The sequence below is a fragment of the Leptopilina heterotoma genome, unplaced genomic scaffold (genome assembly GCF_015476425.1).
Source record: "Leptopilina heterotoma isolate Lh14 unplaced genomic scaffold, ASM1547642v1 Lhet_83, whole genome shotgun sequence".
Classification (NCBI taxonomy): domain Eukaryota; kingdom Metazoa; phylum Arthropoda; class Insecta; order Hymenoptera; family Figitidae; genus Leptopilina; species Leptopilina heterotoma.
In genome coordinates, this window is record NW_025111188.1 from 211,663 (window position 1) to 233,058 (window position 21,396).

Sequence of the window (21,396 nt, forward strand, 5' to 3'; positions counted from 1 at the left end):
GTTATCTAAGCGATATTTTTATTACCAACTCTGTCGACAATGACGAAAATGAAAAACAAAAATTTAATGAAACTAAAGCAAGAAATCAAAAATTTACAAATGAATTAAAACAAGAAATCAAAAATTTACAAATTAATTAAAAAATAAGAAACGAATTAATTTACTAAAAATGAAATCACAATTTTATTGAAAAGTATCAAATTTATATTAAAGTGGATCAAATTAATAATAAAAATTTGGATCAATTTTTTATTTGATCCAAATTTTTAGTATCAATTCGATGCAATTTGATCTTCTATACACAGTTTTCCTTAGGATATCAAATTGAGACAAAAAAAAGTATCAAAATAGTATCTATTTTGATACTTTTTTTGTCTCAATTTGATATCCTGAGAAAAACTGTGATCAAATTAATTAAAAAAAATTTTTAATTTAAAATTTAAAATTAAATGATTGATCGAGGAGAGAGACAGAAGTGAGTGAAATAAGCGATATTTGATGTGAAGGAGAAAAATAGCTTAAAACCGCTGTATGGGCGTTTTCAGGTATTCAAGAAAAGTTACCTGCGAAAAATCATTACGCGAATATACTGACTCTTGTGATGATGATGATATAACCGAGGACATCATCGATGTGGAAAGATCAGTTATTGTATCCTCACCAGGCGATACATCAGTAAGAACAATTGGTTCCTTACTTGGAATTCTCCCCTGAATTAATTTCACATATTTTGTCGCTAATTCACGTTCCCTCTCCGTCATTTCCCATGGCTCATAAACATCTTTGCTTGTTGATTTTTTCAATTTCACTGGACTGGCGTGCGGCTCATTTGTTGCCTTAGCCACCATATTACAAACCTCCTGCAATAATAGAACAAGATTTTTCTAATTTTTTTTTCAGTAATCATTTCCTTGATTTTTTTTTTAATATTAAAAAATTTTCTTTTGACAGTAAATAATTTTTGGTCATAAAGCGTCAATTCTGGTAAATTGAAGAAAGGAAAAAAAAATTAATCTATTTTGATAAAACATAATTCTAGTGTAAACGAAAATTATTTGTCAAAAGAAAATTTCTTTTTTTGGAAAAATAATGAAGTGATGGATTTATTTATTTTTTGTACCTTTTCACTTTTAGTGAAGTCGTGCATTGTTTTGTTGCAAAATGGAACTTTGTCAATGCCGAGTTTCTCCCGCAGGAGAAGAGTGTGTCGGACTTTTTCCACCTCCTCGAGTCTCGTTAATTTTTCCAATTCCCATTGATGATCGAAAATCAAACTATCGCCTCGTGGCCTCCAGCCGTGGAGATTTTCTTCGCCCCTAACGTAAGTGGAACTTGTGTCCAAGACTCTACGTTGTCGTCTTTGTACTCCTGCGAAAGAAAATTAATTTAATTCCAAGCTAGATTTCCTTCTCACAGGGAAAATTGTTTTCTAATTTAAATTTATTTAAATTTAAATTTAAATTTAATTTTTAATTTACTTCTTAATTTTAAATTCAATTTTAACTATATTTTTAATTAATAATTTTTATAAATTAATTATTACTTTCAATTTTAATCTTATATTTAAATTATAATTTTTATGAATTATTATTGACCTCGACTCGAAGTGATCAATAACTTGAATGTTGAATTTAATTATATTACAATTGTTCAATTTAAATTTAATTTAATTTTTAATTTAATTAAACAAAAAAAAATATTCTAGTAATTAAATTAATTTTTGGAAGAAAAAAATTGTCAAAGAATCATACCTGCTTCGGAAGCACGACGAAGTACAAGTTCATAAACTCCACTCAGTCTGTTCGCCTCCTGATTACGATAACTGCCGCTGAACAAATGTTTCAAAGATCTGGGCCCAACTCTCGCATCTCGACCGTAAATGATCATACTCAAATCTTTTGTTATAATTGCCGGTCTTCCACAGTTCTCCAACTAAGAAAATATACCAGAAATTTTAATTTTTTTGACGAAGAAAAAAGAAAATGAAGAAAACGATAAATTATGTAAGAAAAAAAGGGAGAAAACGAAAAATTAGAAAAGAAGGAAAAACGTGAAACAAAAAAAAAAAGAAAATAGATGAAAAGTAAAGAAAAAGTTGTGGAAGTCAAAAAGTTTTGATTAACTGTCATTTTTTACTGTAAGAAGTAGAAGGAATTCCACTTTTTCTACTTAAGTAGAATAAGTCAGGAAAAGTCAGACAAAAATTACCAAACATGCTTAATAATTGTTTTCAAGTAGTAAGAGAAATAATGAATATTGTTTAAATCAAAATACCACTCTAAGTTTTTTTAATTTTCGTTTTAAGTAGTACCAGTCAGTCAACGTCAGCCGAAAGTTTTCAAATAGACTTAATTTTCGTTTCACAAGTAGTTAGTGTCAACTTTAGTCAAACAACTTTTTTTAATATTTAAAATCATTTATAGATTTATAAATAACAGTTTTTAATTATTTTTTCTGTCAGTAGTAAATTATTGCTTTTGTCAGACAAGAATTTAAAAATTTTTGTTTCGAAAAAGTAGGAATATTAGAAAATTATGTAAGTAGTAAAATTAGATTTCAGTCAGACACGACGATTTCAATTTCAGAACTGTAGTAACAGTATGTTTATTGATTAATTTTTGCTCTGAGTAGTACAAATCAGTCAAAGTCAGCAAAAAGTTTTTAAATATATTTAATTTTCAAAATTAAATATTGTTAGTAGTTAGGGTCAATTTTAGTCAGACAATTTTTTCGATTTTTTATATCACTTGTAAATTTTAATTATTTATTATTTTCATTACAGTAGTAAACTGTTGCTTTCGTCAAACAAGAATTTGAAAATAATTGTTTCGGAGAATTAGGAGTTCGAAAACTTCTGTGAGTAGTAAAACCAAGTTTCAGTCAGACACTAGGATTTTATTTATAAAACAGTAGTAACAGTAAGTTTTTATTTAGTTTTCGTTTTCAGTAGTACAAGTCAGTCTAAGTCAGACGTTAGTTTACAAAAATATACTTACTTCCCGTTTTGTAAGTCAGTCAAAGTCGGGCACAAATTCCAAAAATATGCTCAATTTTTCTTTTTTCTAAAGAAGCCCTAAGTTTTAGTGAGACAAATTTTTTTAAAGATTAATTGTTAGTAGTCATTAATAGTAGTAGTATTTTATTAGTATTTTCCACTTTAGTAGTAAAACTTTGTTTTTAGCAGACAAGTAGTTTAAAGTACTTGTAATTGTAAACTATAAGTAGTATAAGTCTGGTATTGCTTATAAAAAATGTTTATAAATCACCAAAGGGTTTTATAGTGTTAATTAATTTTCCATTTTAAGTAGTATAAATCAGTTTAAGTCAGACTAAATTTCCAAATATTTAACAAATTTTAAATTGGGAAATTAAAACAAAGCATGTTAGTTTTGGTCGAACAAAATAATTTTAATTTACTTTTCAAAGAGATTTTTAAAATAATTTTCCGTTTCAGTAGTATAATGTTGTGTTAGTCAGACAAGAAATTTCAAATCCGTTTTATTTTTGAGTTTAAGCAGTAAAAATAACTCACAATCTAACTAAATGTTTAGGAATTTTAATGATAATAGTATTAAAATGTTTTTAGTCACTTTTTCGATATAAGTAGTACAAGTCAAGCTAAGTCAGACAAAAATATCATGACATTAATTATTGTTTTAAGTTTTAAACTTTTAAGTAGTAAAAATATGTTTTAAGTCAGACATTTTGATTTTAATTATAAAACAATAGTAACGGTTTGTTCTTTTATATTTAGTTTTCAGTTTAAGTAGTAAAAGTCAGTCTATGTCAGCCGACAGTTTAGAAATATAATTCATTTCCATTTTATAAATAAAGTTGGGGTCAATTTTCGTCAGACATTTTTAATTTTTAAAATCAGATGTCAAATACAGTTTTAATTTATTTTTTCTTGTGCCAGTAGTAAATTTTTACTTTAGTCAGACACGAATTTTCGAAAACTTGACTAAATTATTTATTAGTAGTAAAACACACTTTTTAGCTGTAAAGAATGTTTTTCAGTTAAAATATCCTTATATATAATTCTATTTTTAACAAGGTTTTCATTTTAAGTAGTATAAGTCAGTTTGAGTCAGACTAAAGTTTACAAATATTTTTAATTTTTTAGATTCGTAAATTAGATCATAATCAGTTTTAGTCGAAGAAAATAATTTCAATTTAGTTTTCAAATTGATTTTTAATATAATTTTTCGTTTCAGTAGTAAAATTTTGTATTGGTCAGACTATAGAAATTTCAAATTCCTATTGAAAAAAATAATTTTAATTTAGTTTTTAAAGAAACTTTTAATATATTTTTCTGTTTCAGTAGTAAATTTTTGTTTTGGTCAGACTTTAAATTTTAAATTCTTGTCGAAAAAAATATTTTTAATTTAGTTTTCAAAGAGATTTTTAATATAATTTTCCGTTTCAGTAGTAAAATTTTGTTTTGGTCAAACTAGAAATTTCAAATTCCTATCGAAACAAATATTTTTAATTTAGTTTTCAAAGAGATTTTTAATACAATTTTCCGTTTTAGTAGTAAAATTTTGTTTTGGTCACACTAAAAATTTCAAATTCCTATCGAAAAAAATAATTTTAATTTAGTTTTTAAAGAAACTTTTAATATATTTTTCTGTTTTAGTAGTAAATTTTTGTTTTGGTCAGACTTTAAATTTCAAATTCTTGTCGAAAAAAATATTTTTAATTTAGTTTTCAAAGAGATTTTTAATATAATTTTCCGTTTCAGTAGTAAAATGTTGTTTTGGTCAGACTAGAAATTTCCAACTTCTGTCGAAAAAAATAATTTTAATTTAGTTTTCAAATTGATTTTTATAATATAATTTTCCGTTTCAGTAGTAAAATTTTGTATTGGTCAGACTATAGAAATTTCAAATTCCTGTCGAAAAAAATAATTGTAATTTAGTTTTTATAGAGATTTTTAATATAATTTTCCATTTCAGTAGTAAAGTTTTGCTTTGTTCAGACTAGAAATTTCAAAGTCCTGTAATGAAACGAAAAACTAAAGGAGAAAGAAAAAGAGAAAGAAAAAAAAATTCATACACGGTTTTATTGAAAGTATCAAATTGATACTAAAGTGGATGAAATTGATGCCTTAAATTTGGATCAATTTTTTATTTGATCCATATTTTTGGTATCAATTTGGTCGGAAATTTGATACTTTCAAGTTAGCAGAAAGAAAAGTGCAGAAAAAGAAAAAGAAGAAAAAGAAGAAGAAGAAGAAGAAGAAGAAGAAGAAGAAGAAGAAGAAGAAGAAGAAGAAGAAGATAAAAATTTGCAAAAAGAAAAATATCCCACCTCAAGATATGCAGAGATGGTCATAAATATCTGTTCACCATAAGAAGTGACTCTATTGAGCAATGCCGAATTATGAAGTGAACTATCCCAAGCGGCCTCAAATCTAAACATACATCTATCGTCGCCTGGTATTTCAAGATATTCACCGGGGAATAATCCCAGTGACAAAACAGATGAATCATTATCCTCTTCCTCTGGCTCGGGTGTATTTCTAATACGTCCCACCACCAATTCCCTCACGTCCTTCCATCTCAATTCACTGGCGTGCTCATGGACAATTGTAATTCGAATTCGCCGCTGAATTCCCTGATGCAGAAGGAATAGACCGCGACAAGGCAAGTCATCACTGTGATCAACGACTGATGGAACGTATTCTCCATTTGGTGCCAATTCACAAATTTCAAACCAAACCAAAACATCGTATTTGGCATGAACGTGAGATGTACTCGGCGATGGTAGGACACTGCCAAATTTAGGTGAGCGCACTGGTTGGCTGATTGGAATCGAGGGCGGCAACATTCGCTTCGGTGGCTGCCTCACGCTGTTGACATTAATTTCATTTTTATCTTTATTTATTCATTTTTGTTCATTCATTTAAATTCAATCATTTCTTCCACATTTTTTCTAAGGATATCAAAATTGAGACAAAAAAGTATCAAAATTGTTGCATTGCAACAATGATACTTTAAAAAAAACTTATAAAACTTAACTTAACTTAACTTTATAAAAATGTTTTATTTTTTTATTATTTTTTATTATTCTTAGGACGAGCCCTAAGAAAATATAGTAAATTTTGTGAAAAAGAAGAAACTTACTAATCGAGTTTAGCATCTTTATGCAACGGATGCTGCTGATAGTGGCCAAAGACTTCGAAAACAATTGGTTGGGTTTTTAGGTACTCCAAAAAGGACTTGGTCACTGTAACCGTTATCTAAAAAAAAGATTCTTTTTTTATTTCTACAATTCTTGAAAGAAAGGAATCACATCTTCACGCTATCAAAAATTATTTAACAATAGGAATGACAAATTTTACACAGTAAAATCTTTGATAGCGCAAAGAAATAAACAAGTAGTACTCCTACATTTTGAACATGATAGAATCCAGGTGGATTTCCCTTTCCAGTATTTTTAACCGGTTCTGTAGAAAAGGCCTCATCGTGCCGATGTAGAAAGCTAAGGAAAATAATATGGAAATTAATTTCGAATTTAATTTGTTAATCTCAATTCTCAATTCGTTGTTTTATTTTTGTATTTTATTTTTTTGTCTGCTTATTTTACAAGAGTGATTCTCCACGAAGTGGTAACTTTTCCTTACGGTAACTTTTTTTTAAATTAATTTTTTTTTGTTTCAAAACGATTAAAATAAGCTTTGTGTAAAATAAATCATAATTAGACTTTATAATTTCTGTGTGGAAAATCGAGAAAAGTGCATTTTTTGAGTCTTCTCCGATTGCAGGCTTCGAAAAATTAAATTTGACGACTCAATTTTTTCATTATTTCTCTAAAATAAATTACATTCAGAAATAGAATAATTTTTATTTTCAATAAATATTTAAATATTTAAAAGTTAAAAAAAATCCAAGACTTTCTCATTTTTGATGAGAATGTAATAATTCAAGTTAAATTCAATTGATAAAATAAAATAATTTCTGTGAAAATAATATACATATAATCGAAAAAAATTATTTAAAAAAATACAAATTCAATTATTTCGAAGAAAATTTAAGTTCTTTATAAATAACTAAAGTCTATTATAAAAAATTATATTCAAATTGTATTGAAAATAATTGAAAATTTCAGAAAAATTTTATTATTTTTATGAAAATAATAATTGAATGTTAGCCAAGAATTTTATTAAAAAATTTTTTTAAATAATTGAATTCTTTTGGGGAATTTTATTTAAATAGTAAATATTAAATATTGAATATTCTATTAAACAAATTATATCAAAATTCTTTAAAATAATTAAATTCTTTAGAAGAATTTCATAATTTATATGATAATAATTGAATTCTTGCGACGAATTTAATTAAAGAATTCTCTTTAAATAATTAAATTCGTTTGGAAAATTTTATTTAAATTAATTTTTCACGAAGAATTTTATTTTTTTCAACATTTTTTGAAAATAATTGAATTGTTACGAAAAGTGTTATTAGAATTTTTTAAAATAATATTTCTTAAAAAAATTTAATTTTAAATGTATTAAAGATAATTAGAAAATTCTAATAAACAAATTATATCAAATTTTTTTGAAAAAAATCAATAATGGAATTCTTTTGATGAATTTTTAAAAAATTTTTAAGAATAATTGCATTTTTCGAGGAATTTATTTAAAATTGTGTTAAAAATAATTATCAATATCCTGCTATGAGTTTTATTATTTCTGAAAATAATTAAATTCCTGCATCGAATTTCAGTAAATTTTAAAACGATAATTTTCCTCAGAAAAATTTTAATATTTAGAAAAATAATTGAATTCTTGCGAAGAAATATTAATTTTTTTTTTAAATAATCAAATATTCTTAAGAAGAATTTAATAAAAATCTTTGTTAATAATTGATTTTTTTGAAAAATTTTATGAAAATCGTGTTTTATTTTTAAATAATTGAATTCTTGTGAAAATAATTGAATTCTTGAAACGAGTTTCATTAAAATTTTTTTTACAATTATTGAAATCGTTTGGGAAATTTTATGTAAATAGGAAACAATAAAAATAATTGAATTTCAATATATTGAATTGTTACGCAAAATGTTATTATTAAAATTTTTAAAAATAATTATATTCTTTCAAAAAATTTTATTTAAAATGCATTGGAAATAATAATTAAATTCTAATAAACAAATTATATCAAAATTTTTGAAAATAATTGAATTTTTTCGAAGAATTTTATTAAAATTTTTAAGAATAATAATTACATATCCCTAACAAGCATTTTACTATTATTTACAAAAATAATTGAATTCCTGGGAAGAACTTTATTAATTTTTTTTTTAAATAATTGAATTTTTGGCGAAGAATAATTTTACGAAAATCTTTTTAAATAATTAATTTTTTTCGAAAAATTTTATGATAATCGTGTTTTAATTTTCAAATAATTGAATTCCAGTTAAAGTTTCATTTTTTTGTAAATAATTGAAAGTTTACAAAGAATTTAAAAAAAAAATTTACTCATTCAATTCTTTTGGGAAATTTTTTATTAAAATTGTAAATATTGAAAATAATTGAATTTCGAAAAATTTGTCAAAATAATTGAATCGTTTAAAACAATTTTTATTTACATCTATTGAATTGCTTCTAGGAATTTTATTAATAATTGTGGAAAATAATTTTTTTATTTCAACTTTTTGCGAATTTAAAAGACTATTTTCAAAAAGAGGAAAAAAGTGGCTTTTAGTGTCATAAATTTTTAAAAAATAATCCAAAGTCATTTTTTTTACTTTACTTACTATTTACTTACAATTTACTACTTTTTTTTTTTAACGATTTGTAAATAGTTGATTTTAAAAAAACGAAGCCTGTAATGGAATTATAATTTTTGTTTAAGAATAGAAATTATTTTCGATTATGATATTACTAAAAAAAACTGTGAAAAATATAAATCTTCTTTAATAACTTTAAATATTATTTTCAAATTTGCTTCAAACTTTTTCACAATCAATTAATTGTGCAAAAGTTTGAAGCAAATTTTCTTAATTTTTAAATTATTTTCAAATCTCCTTCAAAACTTTATTTTTAAATTTGAAAATAATTTGAAAATTTGCTTCAAATTTTTTTACAATTAATTAGTGGTTCAAAAGTTTGAATAAGATTTGAAAATAATTTTTAAAGTTAAAAATAGGAAACAGTGGGAAATGAAAAATGATCACTGAGTAAAGAATCACTAACAATTATTAAAAAATTTGTATATACTTGAATTGGCAAAATATATCAGCGTATTCAGTGGAAATTCCCATTGCTTGTAGAACAGTGACTCGGAATGTGAATTCAACGCCAGATTGAAGATGATCTGGAAGATCCTCCTCCTTCATATCGCTTGACACTGAACTATCGCCCCTACCACTGTCAGCGTCGCCAACCTCCTCCTCGTCCTTAATATCCTTAGTCTCAGTATGTCCCTCGACAACTCTCTCCTCCTGCAGGAGAATTTGCTGATTCTTCTCGAGTGTCTGCGCCAGAAGTGTATTCCGCTTACTGTGCTTATGACCACCGAATAAATCATCTTCAAACGAAATTCGTGCCGACTGTCGAACGCCACTTGAATATTCACTGTTTTCCTCTTCTGGAAGAAGTGTCCATTAAGATTCTGTACTGAGGGTGAAAAAATGAAAATAATCCACGAAAATCATACATACCCACGACGGCTTGCACCGCAACTCGCAAATAGCCCTTCACGTCGCCTTTCTCATTGACAATTGCAACTTTGTGGATTAATGGCACCGGATACATTAGATTGCTCAAGTAAACGAAGGATCTGTTTGGAAAATTATTTTTTCTTTTATTTTTTTTTCTACTCGAAACTCATGAAATTTGATATAAATCATTAAATGTCCACAGTTTTTCAAAGATGGGGGCAAAAAATTAGGTGCAGATTAAAAATAATTTCAGAGCTCGAACCAGTGAAAGTATTTAAAAATACAGAGACTTTACGGACCAAAAATTAAAAATTACGGACCAATTACTGACAAAAATTAAATAACTTTCAAATTTATATACTTAAAACTATTAATTAAATTTTTCATAACTATAAAACATGAAATAGATAACTCCGAGTCTTCGACTCGAAGTTTTTCTTTATGTTTTACAACAATAAAAGATAACCAAGTGATAAAATTGTTAAAAATTTATAAATTACTTTTTTTTTTTTTTTTGAAAAAATGTTTTCCTGGAAAAAGAAATAAAAATTGATTTAAATAATTTTAAATGAAAGTAATTATTTTAGAATTTATAAATAAATTCACATTTATATTAAAAAGAATTTAATTATAAAATTAATATTTTAAACTTTAATTTTAGAAAATTTTGTTTATAGGTACAAAAAGGAAAATAAAATTTGTAAATTCTTCAATTAAATATATATTCGAAAATAAAAACTTTAAACAATTTTTTAAAAAATCCGCATATTTATTAAATTTTTTCAAAATTATTTTATTCTTTAGAAAATATATATTTTAAAATAGATATTAAAAATCATTGAATTGAGGGAAATTTTTGAAAATAATTCAAATTTTGCCAAGAATTTTATTAACATTTTTGAAAAAAGTTGAATTTCAGAGAATAATTTTATTATTTATAAGATAATTGAAGTTTTTGAAAATTCTTATGAAAAATTTTTGAAAATAATTGAAATCTTGTCAAGATTTTTATTAAAATTTTTTAAAATAGTTGAATTTCAGAGAATAATTTTATAAAATTTATAAGATAATTGAAGTTTTTGAAAATTCTTATGGAAAATTTTTGAAAATAATAAATAATTGAAATCTTGACAAGAATTTATATTAAAATTTTGCAAAATAATTTAAAAAAAGTTTTTTTGAAAAAGGTTTTTTGAAAAAGATTTTTTCAAATCGAAATTTGTCTAAAACATCAAAAAGTCGAGGCAGAAGATAAAAAAAAACCTACCTTCCAACCATACGGAACCAGGGGAATCGGTCATAGAATGGATCTCCTCCAGTGATCGTTTCGATGTTATAATCGGGAGAAGTCGGTGATAATTCAGCTTCATTGTGATACATTTCTCTCATCAATTCAAGTCGCTGTCTATAAATAAAAATCAATAAAAATTTTTTAAAAATTTTCTTTTTCGACAATATGGAGAAAAACATGCTTTTGACTTCAATTTCTATAACGATTTTGTGAACATCTAGAATGACATCAAAGAGAATTATTTTCTTTCCTCTCTTTGATCAAACATTTAGACACAAGCAATTATCAGGGTTGTCACAAAAATTTTATTTTCGATTTTTCCTGATTTTCTGTTTTCCAAATTTTTCCCTGATTTCCTAGACTAAATTTTAAATAAATTTTTAACTAAATTTTAACTAAATTTTAACTAGATTTTAACTGCAATGATAGTAGATATTCTGTCTTTTCGTGAAATTTAATTATTACTAAAGATTTCAATCAGAATTCTTCAAAAGGAATTTATTTATATTAAAGAATTTTTTTTTATTTTATTTTTTTTAATGAAATAAGACTCAAATTCCCTAATTTAATTATATTCGATAATAATTTAACAATTAAACAAAAATTTTGAACTAAACAGTCGTTCAGTTCAAAATTACAAAAAATTTAAAAAATATTATTTTATTTCCCTGACTTGGAAGGAATAATATTTATCAACTCTTTAAATTTTTATAAAATTTTGGATCAAATTCTCTCAAAAAAATGTCTTTTATTCAATTCTTTAATTTTAAAACTTCAAACATTTCTGATGTTAAAATTTTAAATTCTAACTCTATTATAAGTTTTAATTATTTTTAAGTGAAACGTGAATTTTACTTTTTTTATATTTATTTACAAAATTCAACTGTAAACAAAAAATTTGAATTCAAAATTTTCGGGAACCTTAGATTTTTAGAATTTTTTTATCAAAATCATTTGTTTTTAATAATTTTAAAAACCCAAAAATATTATTTATTCTTTTTCTTTATTAGTCATGAATTTACTTATTTATTATTTATTTTCAATAAAAATTTTCAAACCATTTAAGTCAATCCATACTTTTATAAAAAATATGTTTTTGTATCTACAAAATAATTTCTGAATAAAAAATTGATTTTTACAATTTTTCAAGCATTTTTTTGAAAAAAAATTGCTTTTAAGTTGAAAATGCTAAAAAATACCATTATAATTCAATTTTTTTAAAAGGAAATTAATTTTTCCAACTAATTTCAATTCAATTTTTTAAAATAAATTAAATTATGATAAAATTACGATTTGAAATTAGTTAGAAAAATAAACAAGTTAATTTCCATATAAAAGATTGTATAATAATCGTATTTTTAGAATATTCAACCTAAAAACAATTTAAAAAAAAAAAAAATGCTTCAAAAGTTGTAAAAATAAATTTTTTTATCCAATAATTTTTTTGTAGATACAAAAACAAAATCTTTGTTACACAGTCAACCAACAATTATATTTGAATTAAACATAATAATTTTTATTCAATACATAATATGTTTGATTCAATAAAAATTGCATGTTTAATTCAAGAAAAATAATTCAATAATAAATATGTCTATATGTTTTTAGTTGGCAACTTATTTTTGGATAAAAAAATTTTTTCCCACTGAAGAAGACTTTTTAAAATTGACAGCGATTTTTCTCGAAATTTTGATATGAAATTTCCCGAAATTTCCTTTTTTTACCAATTTCCCTTAAACTGTGGCAACCCTGAATATATTTTTAAAATAAAATTTTCCCAAAATGAATTGAAAAAAACAATTTCTAGAGAATTAAGTACAAGTATAGTTAGCGAGCACAAGATTTGAAGAAGTTCCTCCCAAAACTCGTATTCGCATAAATTATTCACTCGTACAGTCCCTAGAGTGTAAATTTTCCTCTTATAATATAAAAATGAGTGATTAATGTTAATGACGATACATTTTAAAGCAAAAACGGAAAAAAGCTTTTTTTCTTGTCAAAAAAAAAAATGTATTAAATAAATATTAACTAAGTATTGGAAATTCGATACTTAATTAGTGATAAAGCGAGGAAAAAAGCACCCATTTGCAATTATTAAATGATCGAATATTGCTCTGTAAAAAAAAGTATGTGCGTTTCTAATTCTATATAAGAATGAATTATATACAATGCGAAATAGAAATGTTTCTTTCTTAGTGTGTTATGTTTATTCTTTTCTTTTTTTTTGTTTTTTTTCTTTCTTTTGTTTCTTTTTATTTTTGTTTTTTTATTTTTGCTTTTATTTTTGCTTTTATTTATTTTTTTTTTAATTTTATTTTTGTTTTTATCTTTGTTTTTGTTTTTGTTTTTATTTTTGTTTTTATTTTTTTTTAAGAAAATTGAATTTAAATGAAGCTGGGAAATAATAATTTTTATACTATTCGCGAAAAGCTGCACGTTGCGATTATAGTGTCGTGCGACCGAGCACCAACCTCGAAGGCAAAAGATTTGCGAACGATAACTTCGGATTTGAGTGGACCATAAGACATTGGAAAATATCCTCTTTAGCCTCCGGAGTGTTGAGACTCAAGTCTTCATTGTAAATATGTCGCATCAGTTCCAAGCGTTGTCTACAATTCAACATTTACTTTGTTAGTGTCCATTCACAGTTTTTTTTCCTATTTTTTCTATTTTTTAATTGCTCTTTCTTCTTTAAAACTGTGAATCGTCACTTTAGCATTTGCAACTGAATTTACAGCAATATTTTCATTTATTTCAATTCTTTAATTATTTTTTACTATTATCAGTAGCAAAATAAATTAATTTTTATTAACCATAGTTAAAAAAATAATTATTAATTTTTAGAATTAGAATTATTATTTTCAATATTGCTGTAATTTCAGATTTTTTTTTCTCTACTCTTAATGGTTTGGGTAATTTTCAATTTTTATTAGAATCACTCCAAATGTTCTCCTAATCGATGGAATGATTGAAATAAAATAGCTACTAAGCAAAAATGAGAGAGAGAGAGAGTGTAATCTAATTTTTCTACTCGTAGTTCGTCGATTTTCAAAATCCAACAATAATTTTTTCTTCTGGAGAATTTTTTCTTTACCTGAGTTTATCTAAAGTCCAATAGTGAGTGGCGCCATTTTTCGTGTCTTGAACTTCAATTGCAACAATTGTTCTAGGAAATGGTCTCTCGTCCTCCTCCTCATCTTCTATCGCTGGCAAAAGATCAGGCGGCAATGGCGAGTACAGAGTATCAGTGAGGAGTATAAATTGAAATTGTACCTAAAAGAATTTAAATACTCAAAAAAAAAATCATCCAAAATAATTTTAAAACTCTACCTTTTTATTTTTGAGAAAAAAAATTTTTTTTTCAACATTTTGAAAGATTAAAAAAATTTTAATGAGAGTAAAAAAAAATTTGAAAAGAAAATCTCAAAAAAATTCTCAAAAGAAAATCTCAAAAAAAATCTCAAAAAGAAAATCTCAAAGAAAAGTCTCAAAAGATTAAGAGAGTCTTGAAAGATTTCTTCAGGGAAAAAATATTTTTTTTTCGTACCTTCTTCTTGAGTTCGACAGAAATGGCATTTGCCTCCTTTAGGAAAATGGCATTACCCCAAAGATCATCGCGAAGACTTGTAAATTGATGATATTTCCATTTACGAAATGCCCAAGCAGCCAACTGAAATTCCCGTTCTCCCCAGTTGCTCTCTGCGTCAAACAATGGGTTGACTGAAATTCAAGCAATCACCAGGCAAAACAGTCAGATAAGCCAAGCAAAAAATCTTCAGAAAAAAAAATTCCCCCAGAAGAAAATGCAATTACTTCCAAAAAAGGCAGAAAATATTTTCTTTTATTTTTTTAGGTTTGCAATCTCTTTTGCGAGAATTCGATGATAAATGAGAACAAAGAGAATAAAAAGTTATTTTTTGTCTAAATAAAAAAAAAGATATCTAAATTTGTCGAAAATGAAAAGAAAAATAAATTAATTACTTTGATAGAAATGTTAATTTACCACTTTAGGAGTAACACCTTTTTAAAAAAAATTATTTCACGATTTTTCTTTAATTTCCCACAGAATATGAAACATTATAAAACAGTCGTTTGTGTAGAATTCATTTTGTTTGGAACAAAAACTTTTAATTAGTTTCTAGTCGATTCTGATTTCCCAGGAGTTCCAACTCCCAAGAGAGCGGAGCTCCTTCTGCCCTCTCCGCCGTCGACCGCGCGTCTTTTATACTAAACAGACGCTGCGCTCCGATTGGTCGACAATTCGCGCGACTCTAATTGGCTGCTCTCGCAGTGAAAGCGCGCCAAAGGTTCTTTTCATTTTTCTTTGACTCTTTTCAACAAATATTCGTCTATTCCTAAACTTTTTTTTCCCTTCCACACTTTTTCTTAGAGAAAAAAAAATAAAAAAATGAATAATAGAAAAGTAAAAAAAAAATTTTTTAATACAAAAAAATAAAAAAATTGTAAAAAAAATAAATTAGTCCGTCGAGAGAGAGAGGTGTTACCCCATAAGTAAAATAAAAACCGAAAGTAATAATTTAATACGAAAGCAAATTGAATAATTGATAATGAAAAAATGAACGATTGCGTGTATTTATAGTAATTATCAAAAAAGTGAATTTTTAAAATCATGCAGATTTATTGAGTGCTTTAAAAATATTAATTTCAACTCCAAACTTTCAAGTACAAAAAAATAAACAAAAAATAATAATAGTGTTAGTTAATAAGGGAGAAACATTTTTTAAAAAAAATTTTTGTAGTTAAAGGAAAAAATATTTTTGTAGATAAAGAAAAAAGTAAAGAATAACAATTTTTTTTTTAAATAAAGGAAAAAAATTATAAAATAGTTCTATATAATCACCGAAAATGTCTTCTTCTATATTATTAAAGTCTTCCGGAGTGTAACTGCTATACATCGACATTGTCATACTTTGTTCTTCAACTTGTTTCTGTAAAGCGTCGATTCTTGCCTCGTAATTCTAGAACATTTAAAAAAAATGTAAAATTTATTAAAATTAATAATATTATTAATTATTAATTGTTACTTAATAATGATAATTTTTCACTGACATTTTTTGTTTACAAATTTTTTAGGTTCATTTGGAAAAAAATATGAGGAAATTTCTGTTTTTTAATCACAATTTATAACGAAATTATATTATTTTTTTTGAAATTAATGAAAAAATTGTGCAGAATATTTATTTTATATAATAATTGTGTCTTTCTTTCTTTTTAAAATATTGTTTGTTTCTTTATAAAAATTAAGGAAAAAGAAATAAATTTGGACCATTTATATTTTTTAATCGCAATTTTTTAACAAATTTTTCAGTATTTTTTTAGTAATAAATAAAAAAAATTCTTTGTTCCTTTATAAAAATTAAATAAATTTGGACCATTTATATTTTTCAATTACAATTTTTTAACAAAGCTTCCAGTTTTTTAGTAATAAATAAAAAAAAATTCTTTGCTTCTTTATAAAAAAATGAAACAAAAAGAAATAAATTTGGACCATTTATATTTCTTAATTATAATTTTTTAGCAAAGCTACCAGTTTTTTTTAGTAATTTAAACAAAAAAAAAATTTTTCCTTTCTTCACTACAATTATTTATCAAAATCTCAGACATTTTTAGAAATAAAGGAAATTTTTTTTTATAACTTCAATCATAATTTGAAAACTTAAACAAAAATTAACTCAGAATGTGCACTAATTTTAGTAATTAAATTAAAGATATTAAGTTTCTTGGTTTGTAACTCTAAACATATTTTTTTAAAATAAAAAGTGAAGAAGTATAAAATAAAAGAAAATACAAAAAATAAAAAATCAATTACAATTGATGAGAATGGTACTAAAATGTCAAGAGACAAAATAAAAATATAGAAATAATAAAAAAATACCTTTCTTTGTTCTTCAAAAAGTTGATCTGCTTCCTCCTTTTCCTTTCGAAATTGCTCCTCGAGAACAAGCAATCTCTTCTCCATTTCAACTTTAAGATCGATTCCCTGCTTCTCGAGAAGTTCAATTTGTGCAAAATTCCAATCAACAGTTTCCCCATTTCCTGGTGTTTCGGCTGGTGAACTTTTCTCCCTACGCTCACGAACTGAAATCAAGGAATAAGGGATGAAATTTGGAAATTTTCATCAAAAAGTTCAATAAAATAAAATAAATAAAAAAATCCCCTCTTACCTTGATCCGGATGATTAAATCGAAAAACGTGATTCTTTCCAAGAATTACTCGTGATCCAGTTTTCAAAATAATTGATTCCGTCACTTCGCGACCGTTTACGTAAATTAGAGCACCTTTTCTTGGTATTAAAGTGACAATTCCTGAAAAAAGAAAATTTTTTTTTATAGAAAATAGAAATTATTTTTAAAATTATTTTATTATTACAAAAAAATAGAAAAAAGGGAAAGTGAATTTTGTAAATAATTTTTTGGAATAAATGAATGATTGACAAACCTTCGTGACTTTCGAAAACACAATGCTCGCTGAGAATGTGTGGACCACAAAGTTGAATATCTTGGGGAATGTTTGCCTCGGCACTTCCAACTCTTGTGAAACCCTCCTTGATGTAATAAATCAAACATTCAGACATCGAAGGATCTTCATTTAAATTCACCAAATGCGGTGTTTTCTTTGGAGAAAATACACCAACAGTTACGCCGTCTTCTTTTACTGCGACGCCCATTTCCGCAAATACAGCTTCACGTTGCAGGCGAATTGCTTCTGTTCGTTTTAGTTTCTCCTCCCATGTCTCATTCAACTCTTTAAATGGTAAATGAAAAAAATTATTTTTTCTTTATTATTTTTCAATTTATTTTTTTTTTTTGTGCTATAGTGTAAATATAGAAGTAAATGAAGAAAAATAGAAAAAAGTGAATAAAAAAAATGAAAATAAGTATTTTTTTATTATTAAACTTTTTGTGCTGGTAAATAGAAATAAATGGGAAAAATAGAAAAATGAATATAAAAAAGAACAATAAAAATAAGTAGAATTCTTTTACTCTTTCGTACTTGTGAAAAAAAATTCATAAGAAAAAAAATAAGTACACCTGATAAATAAAAGCAAGTGTAAAAAAGAAATAATAAAAAATAAATAAGAACAAGTACAAAAAAATAAAAGAAGCACATAAAAAGAATAAAGAGAAGTTCAATAAATAAATAAAAAGTACAAAAAATAATTAAAAGAAGTACATAAAAGGAAATGAAAGAAGTTTAATAAATAAATAAAAAGTACAAAAAACTAACAGAAGTACAAAAAATAATTAAAACGCTTTCAAAAAACTAAAGGAAGTATAAAAAAATATATAAAATAAAATACAAAAAGTAAATAAAATTCAATACAATAAATAAATAAAAACGAGAACAAAAAATTAATTGAAGTAAAAAAAATAAAAGAAGTACATAAAAGGAAGAAAAAGAAGTTCTTTAATTAAATAAAATGTACAAAAAACTAAAATTAGTACAAAAAATAATTAAAAGAACTTTAAAAAACTAAAGGAAGAAGCAAAAAATAAATAAAACAAAAAACAAAAAGTAGACAAAATTCAATAGAATAAATAAATAAAAACGAGAACAAAAAATTAATTAAAGTACAAAAAATAAAAGAAGTACATAAAAGAAAGTGAAAGAAGTTTAATAAATAAATAAAAAGTACAAAAAAGTAAAAAAAAAAGTACACAAAAATAAATAAAATACAAAAAATACAAAAACTGAAGAAAATTCAATACAAAAAATAAATAAAAACGTGTTCAAAAAAATTAATTGAAATACAAAAAAATAACAAAAGTAGATAATTAAAATAGGAAGAAGTACAAAGAAGTACAAGGAATATATCAAAATAAATAAAAAAAAGTACGAAAATAATTAATTAAATAAATTAATAAAAATAGATTCAAAAAAACAATAGTTAATAATTAAAAATTAAGTAGAACATAGAAAGAAACAAGTAAGAGTCAATAATTAACTAAAATAAATAAAAAAAAACTAATTCAAAAAAAAATCCTACCGGCTATGAGTTTTTCTGAAGCCTGCAATTGTTCAACGGCCTCTTCGGCAAGAGTCGACGTCGGATGAGACGGAATCCTCTGTCGAGATTCCTTCATATCACCCTCTCGTTTCGACCTAATGATTTCATCTCCTAAAAAAATTTTTTTCAGTCAACATTTTTCGAAAAAAAATTGTGTCAAACAATCACGCAACAATTTTTTTATAAATAGCATCAAAAGATAAATTTTAAATTCCAAGTTCTTTTTTTTAAATAATTTTTAGAAAAACTGAAAATTTTAAGACGACACGCTGGACACTGAAAGCCACACATAAAAATATAATTTTGTTTTCATCTATTGTAAAGTTTTATGCTTATTCTTTATAAATAACAAAGTAAAATATAATATTTTTCATTTACAAAAGTAGACAAGGCAATGGAAAATAATAAAAAAAACTCTCTGCATTAAAAATTAATATTTATTATTAAATATTGAATGTTAAATTAATTTAATTAGTGTTTATTGATCATTTTTTCCAAACACTTGAAAATATTAACTTTTTTTAATTACTATTTTCATTTTTAATAAATTAATTCCCTGGTGATTATTTTTGTCCTTCCTTCAACAGAAAACTGAAGGTAAAGAAAATAAATTTAATTTCTTAGAATTTCGTTATTTATTTAAAACCATTTATTTCCCAAGTTGACGAGAAATCATTCTGCACAGTCTAGACTTGATTTAATTTATTTGGAAATCAGGGGCAGTTCACTCAGAGGTTCAATAAACGAGACAACGCTGTGCTGAAAGTGATTAAAAAAAGGGGAATTTCGTTTAATTAATTTCCCCTTCGAAAGACTAGAAATCTTTTTTTTTTTGAACCACAATTCCAAATAAATGTGACACGAAAATTACTTTTCGGGTAAAAATACAAATTTTTTTCGTTTAAACTATTAATACTTATTTTCATTAAAATTTCTTTTAGTTTCTTTAAGTTTCTACTTTCTAGTTTCTTTTTTTTAATTTCAATTTTGTTTCAATTCGAGAAAAGCAATATTCGAAAGATTTCGAATTAAAAGAAAAAGAATTGCAGTTAAAAAGGTAGCCAAAGCAAAAAATTATTAAACAAAAACAAAAAATTATTGTGAAGTTAAAAAAAAAATTGGAAGCCTTTAAAAAAAAGTGAAAAATAGTCTTTTTTTTCTGGTGAATAATTCTACTTACTGGATATTTTCTTTTTACAAGTGATTCTACCACCTGGATCAATGTCGAGCATAAATGTAAAAAAAAGAAAAGAAAAAAATTCTCAAAATTTATTTCTTTAAGGGGCAAAAAAAAAATTTCTCTCTCTTCTTTGAAAAATTTAACACTTATCATTTGGACTCGTTGAAAAAACTTATTTCCCAAAAAAGAAAATTTAATAGATAAAAATTTCTTTTTTGAGAAAATAAAATTTTTTTCCATAAGAAAAATACTTTTTCTTTGAGACTCACCCTCGTGATAATCGATGCCTTCTTGTTTGAGAAGTTCTCGAAGTTTTTGAATTTCCTCCTTGAGTTCTCTGATGAGTTTGGCATTTGCATCCTCATTGACAACGGCCTTGCAAACAATTTGTTTCGCTCTGTCCGCATATCTGCATTGACAATAAAAAAAAAAGAAAGAAAAAAAAAATTAAAAAATATTTTATTATTAATATTTTGATAATTTAATGCTATTAATATTTTATTATTAATATTTTGATAATTTAATGTTATTACTATTTGATTATTAATATTTTAATAATTTAATGCTATTTATATTTTATTATTAATATTTTGATAATTTAATGCTATTAATATTTTATTATTAATATTTTGATAATTTAATGCTATTAATATTTTATTATAATATAAATAATATATTTTGTTAAATTTTGAAAATCGGATCTCAAAGGAAAAAATATTGATTACCTTAGAGTCGAAAGTGTCTCGTCATAATTAATATCAGCGGGACTGATTGCTGCAATCATTGCCGTTTTCGAATTGCCTCCCAAATTTTCACGAAGAAGCCAAGTCAGGACTGAATCTCTATAGGGAATGAAATCTGCTTTCTTCTTCTTCTTTGTTGCCTGTAATTAGTCATCGAATTAATAGAAACTAGAAAAAGGCAAAAAAAAAAAAAAAATAAGGAAACTAAAAAGAAACAAAAAGACTAAAAAACTAAGAACTAAAAACTAAAGAAACTAAAAAGAATCAAAAAGACTTTTAGTCTTTTTGATTCTTTTTAGTTCCTTTAATTTTTTAGTTTTTAGTCTTTTTTTAGTCTAAAAACTAAAGAAAATAAGAAGAAACGAAGAGAAAAAAATAAAAATACTAAAAGGCTAAAAATCTAAAGAAAATAAAAAGAAACAAAAGAACTAAAAGGCTAAAAAACTAAAAAAGCTAAAAAGAAAAGAAAAGACTAAAAAACTGAAAAAGC

The 21,396-nt window shown here is 24.5% G+C and overlaps 1 protein-coding gene across 6 annotated transcripts in view; it reads right to left on the minus strand.

The window, feature by feature from the left end:
* Positions 1 to 21,396, minus strand: part of LOC122511457 (kinesin-like protein unc-104) — a 45,090-nt gene that overhangs the window by 5,690 nt on the left and 18,004 nt on the right. For 2 of the 6 annotated variants that reach the window (XM_043626672.1, XM_043626671.1), the window contains exons 8-26: positions 20,889 to 21,046; positions 20,433 to 20,572; positions 18,963 to 19,094; positions 17,414 to 17,719; positions 17,140 to 17,280; positions 16,851 to 17,053; positions 15,816 to 15,933; positions 14,502 to 14,674; positions 14,049 to 14,227; positions 13,426 to 13,563; positions 10,931 to 11,068; positions 9,664 to 9,782; positions 9,221 to 9,590; positions 6,393 to 6,483; positions 6,126 to 6,241; positions 5,311 to 5,851; positions 1,752 to 1,932; positions 1,121 to 1,368; positions 564 to 860 (exon numbers count right to left, since the gene is read on the minus strand). In XM_043626672.1, the coding sequence (XP_043482607.1) occupies positions 564 to 860; positions 1,121 to 1,368; positions 1,752 to 1,932; positions 5,311 to 5,851; positions 6,126 to 6,241; positions 6,393 to 6,483; positions 9,221 to 9,590; positions 9,664 to 9,782; positions 10,931 to 11,068; positions 13,426 to 13,563; positions 14,049 to 14,227; positions 14,502 to 14,674; positions 15,816 to 15,933; positions 16,851 to 17,053; positions 17,140 to 17,280; positions 17,414 to 17,719; positions 18,963 to 19,094; positions 20,433 to 20,572; positions 20,889 to 21,046 (3,789 nt within the window). The remainder of the gene's footprint in view (positions 1 to 563; positions 861 to 1,120; positions 1,369 to 1,751; positions 1,933 to 5,310; positions 5,852 to 6,125; positions 6,242 to 6,392; positions 6,484 to 9,220; positions 9,591 to 9,663; positions 9,783 to 10,930; positions 11,069 to 13,425; positions 13,564 to 14,048; positions 14,228 to 14,501; positions 14,675 to 15,815; positions 15,934 to 16,850; positions 17,054 to 17,139; positions 17,281 to 17,413; positions 17,720 to 18,962; positions 19,095 to 20,432; positions 20,573 to 20,888; positions 21,047 to 21,396) is intronic. The other 4 variants (XM_043626676.1, XM_043626674.1, XM_043626673.1 and 1 more) reach the window with 3 other exon arrangements.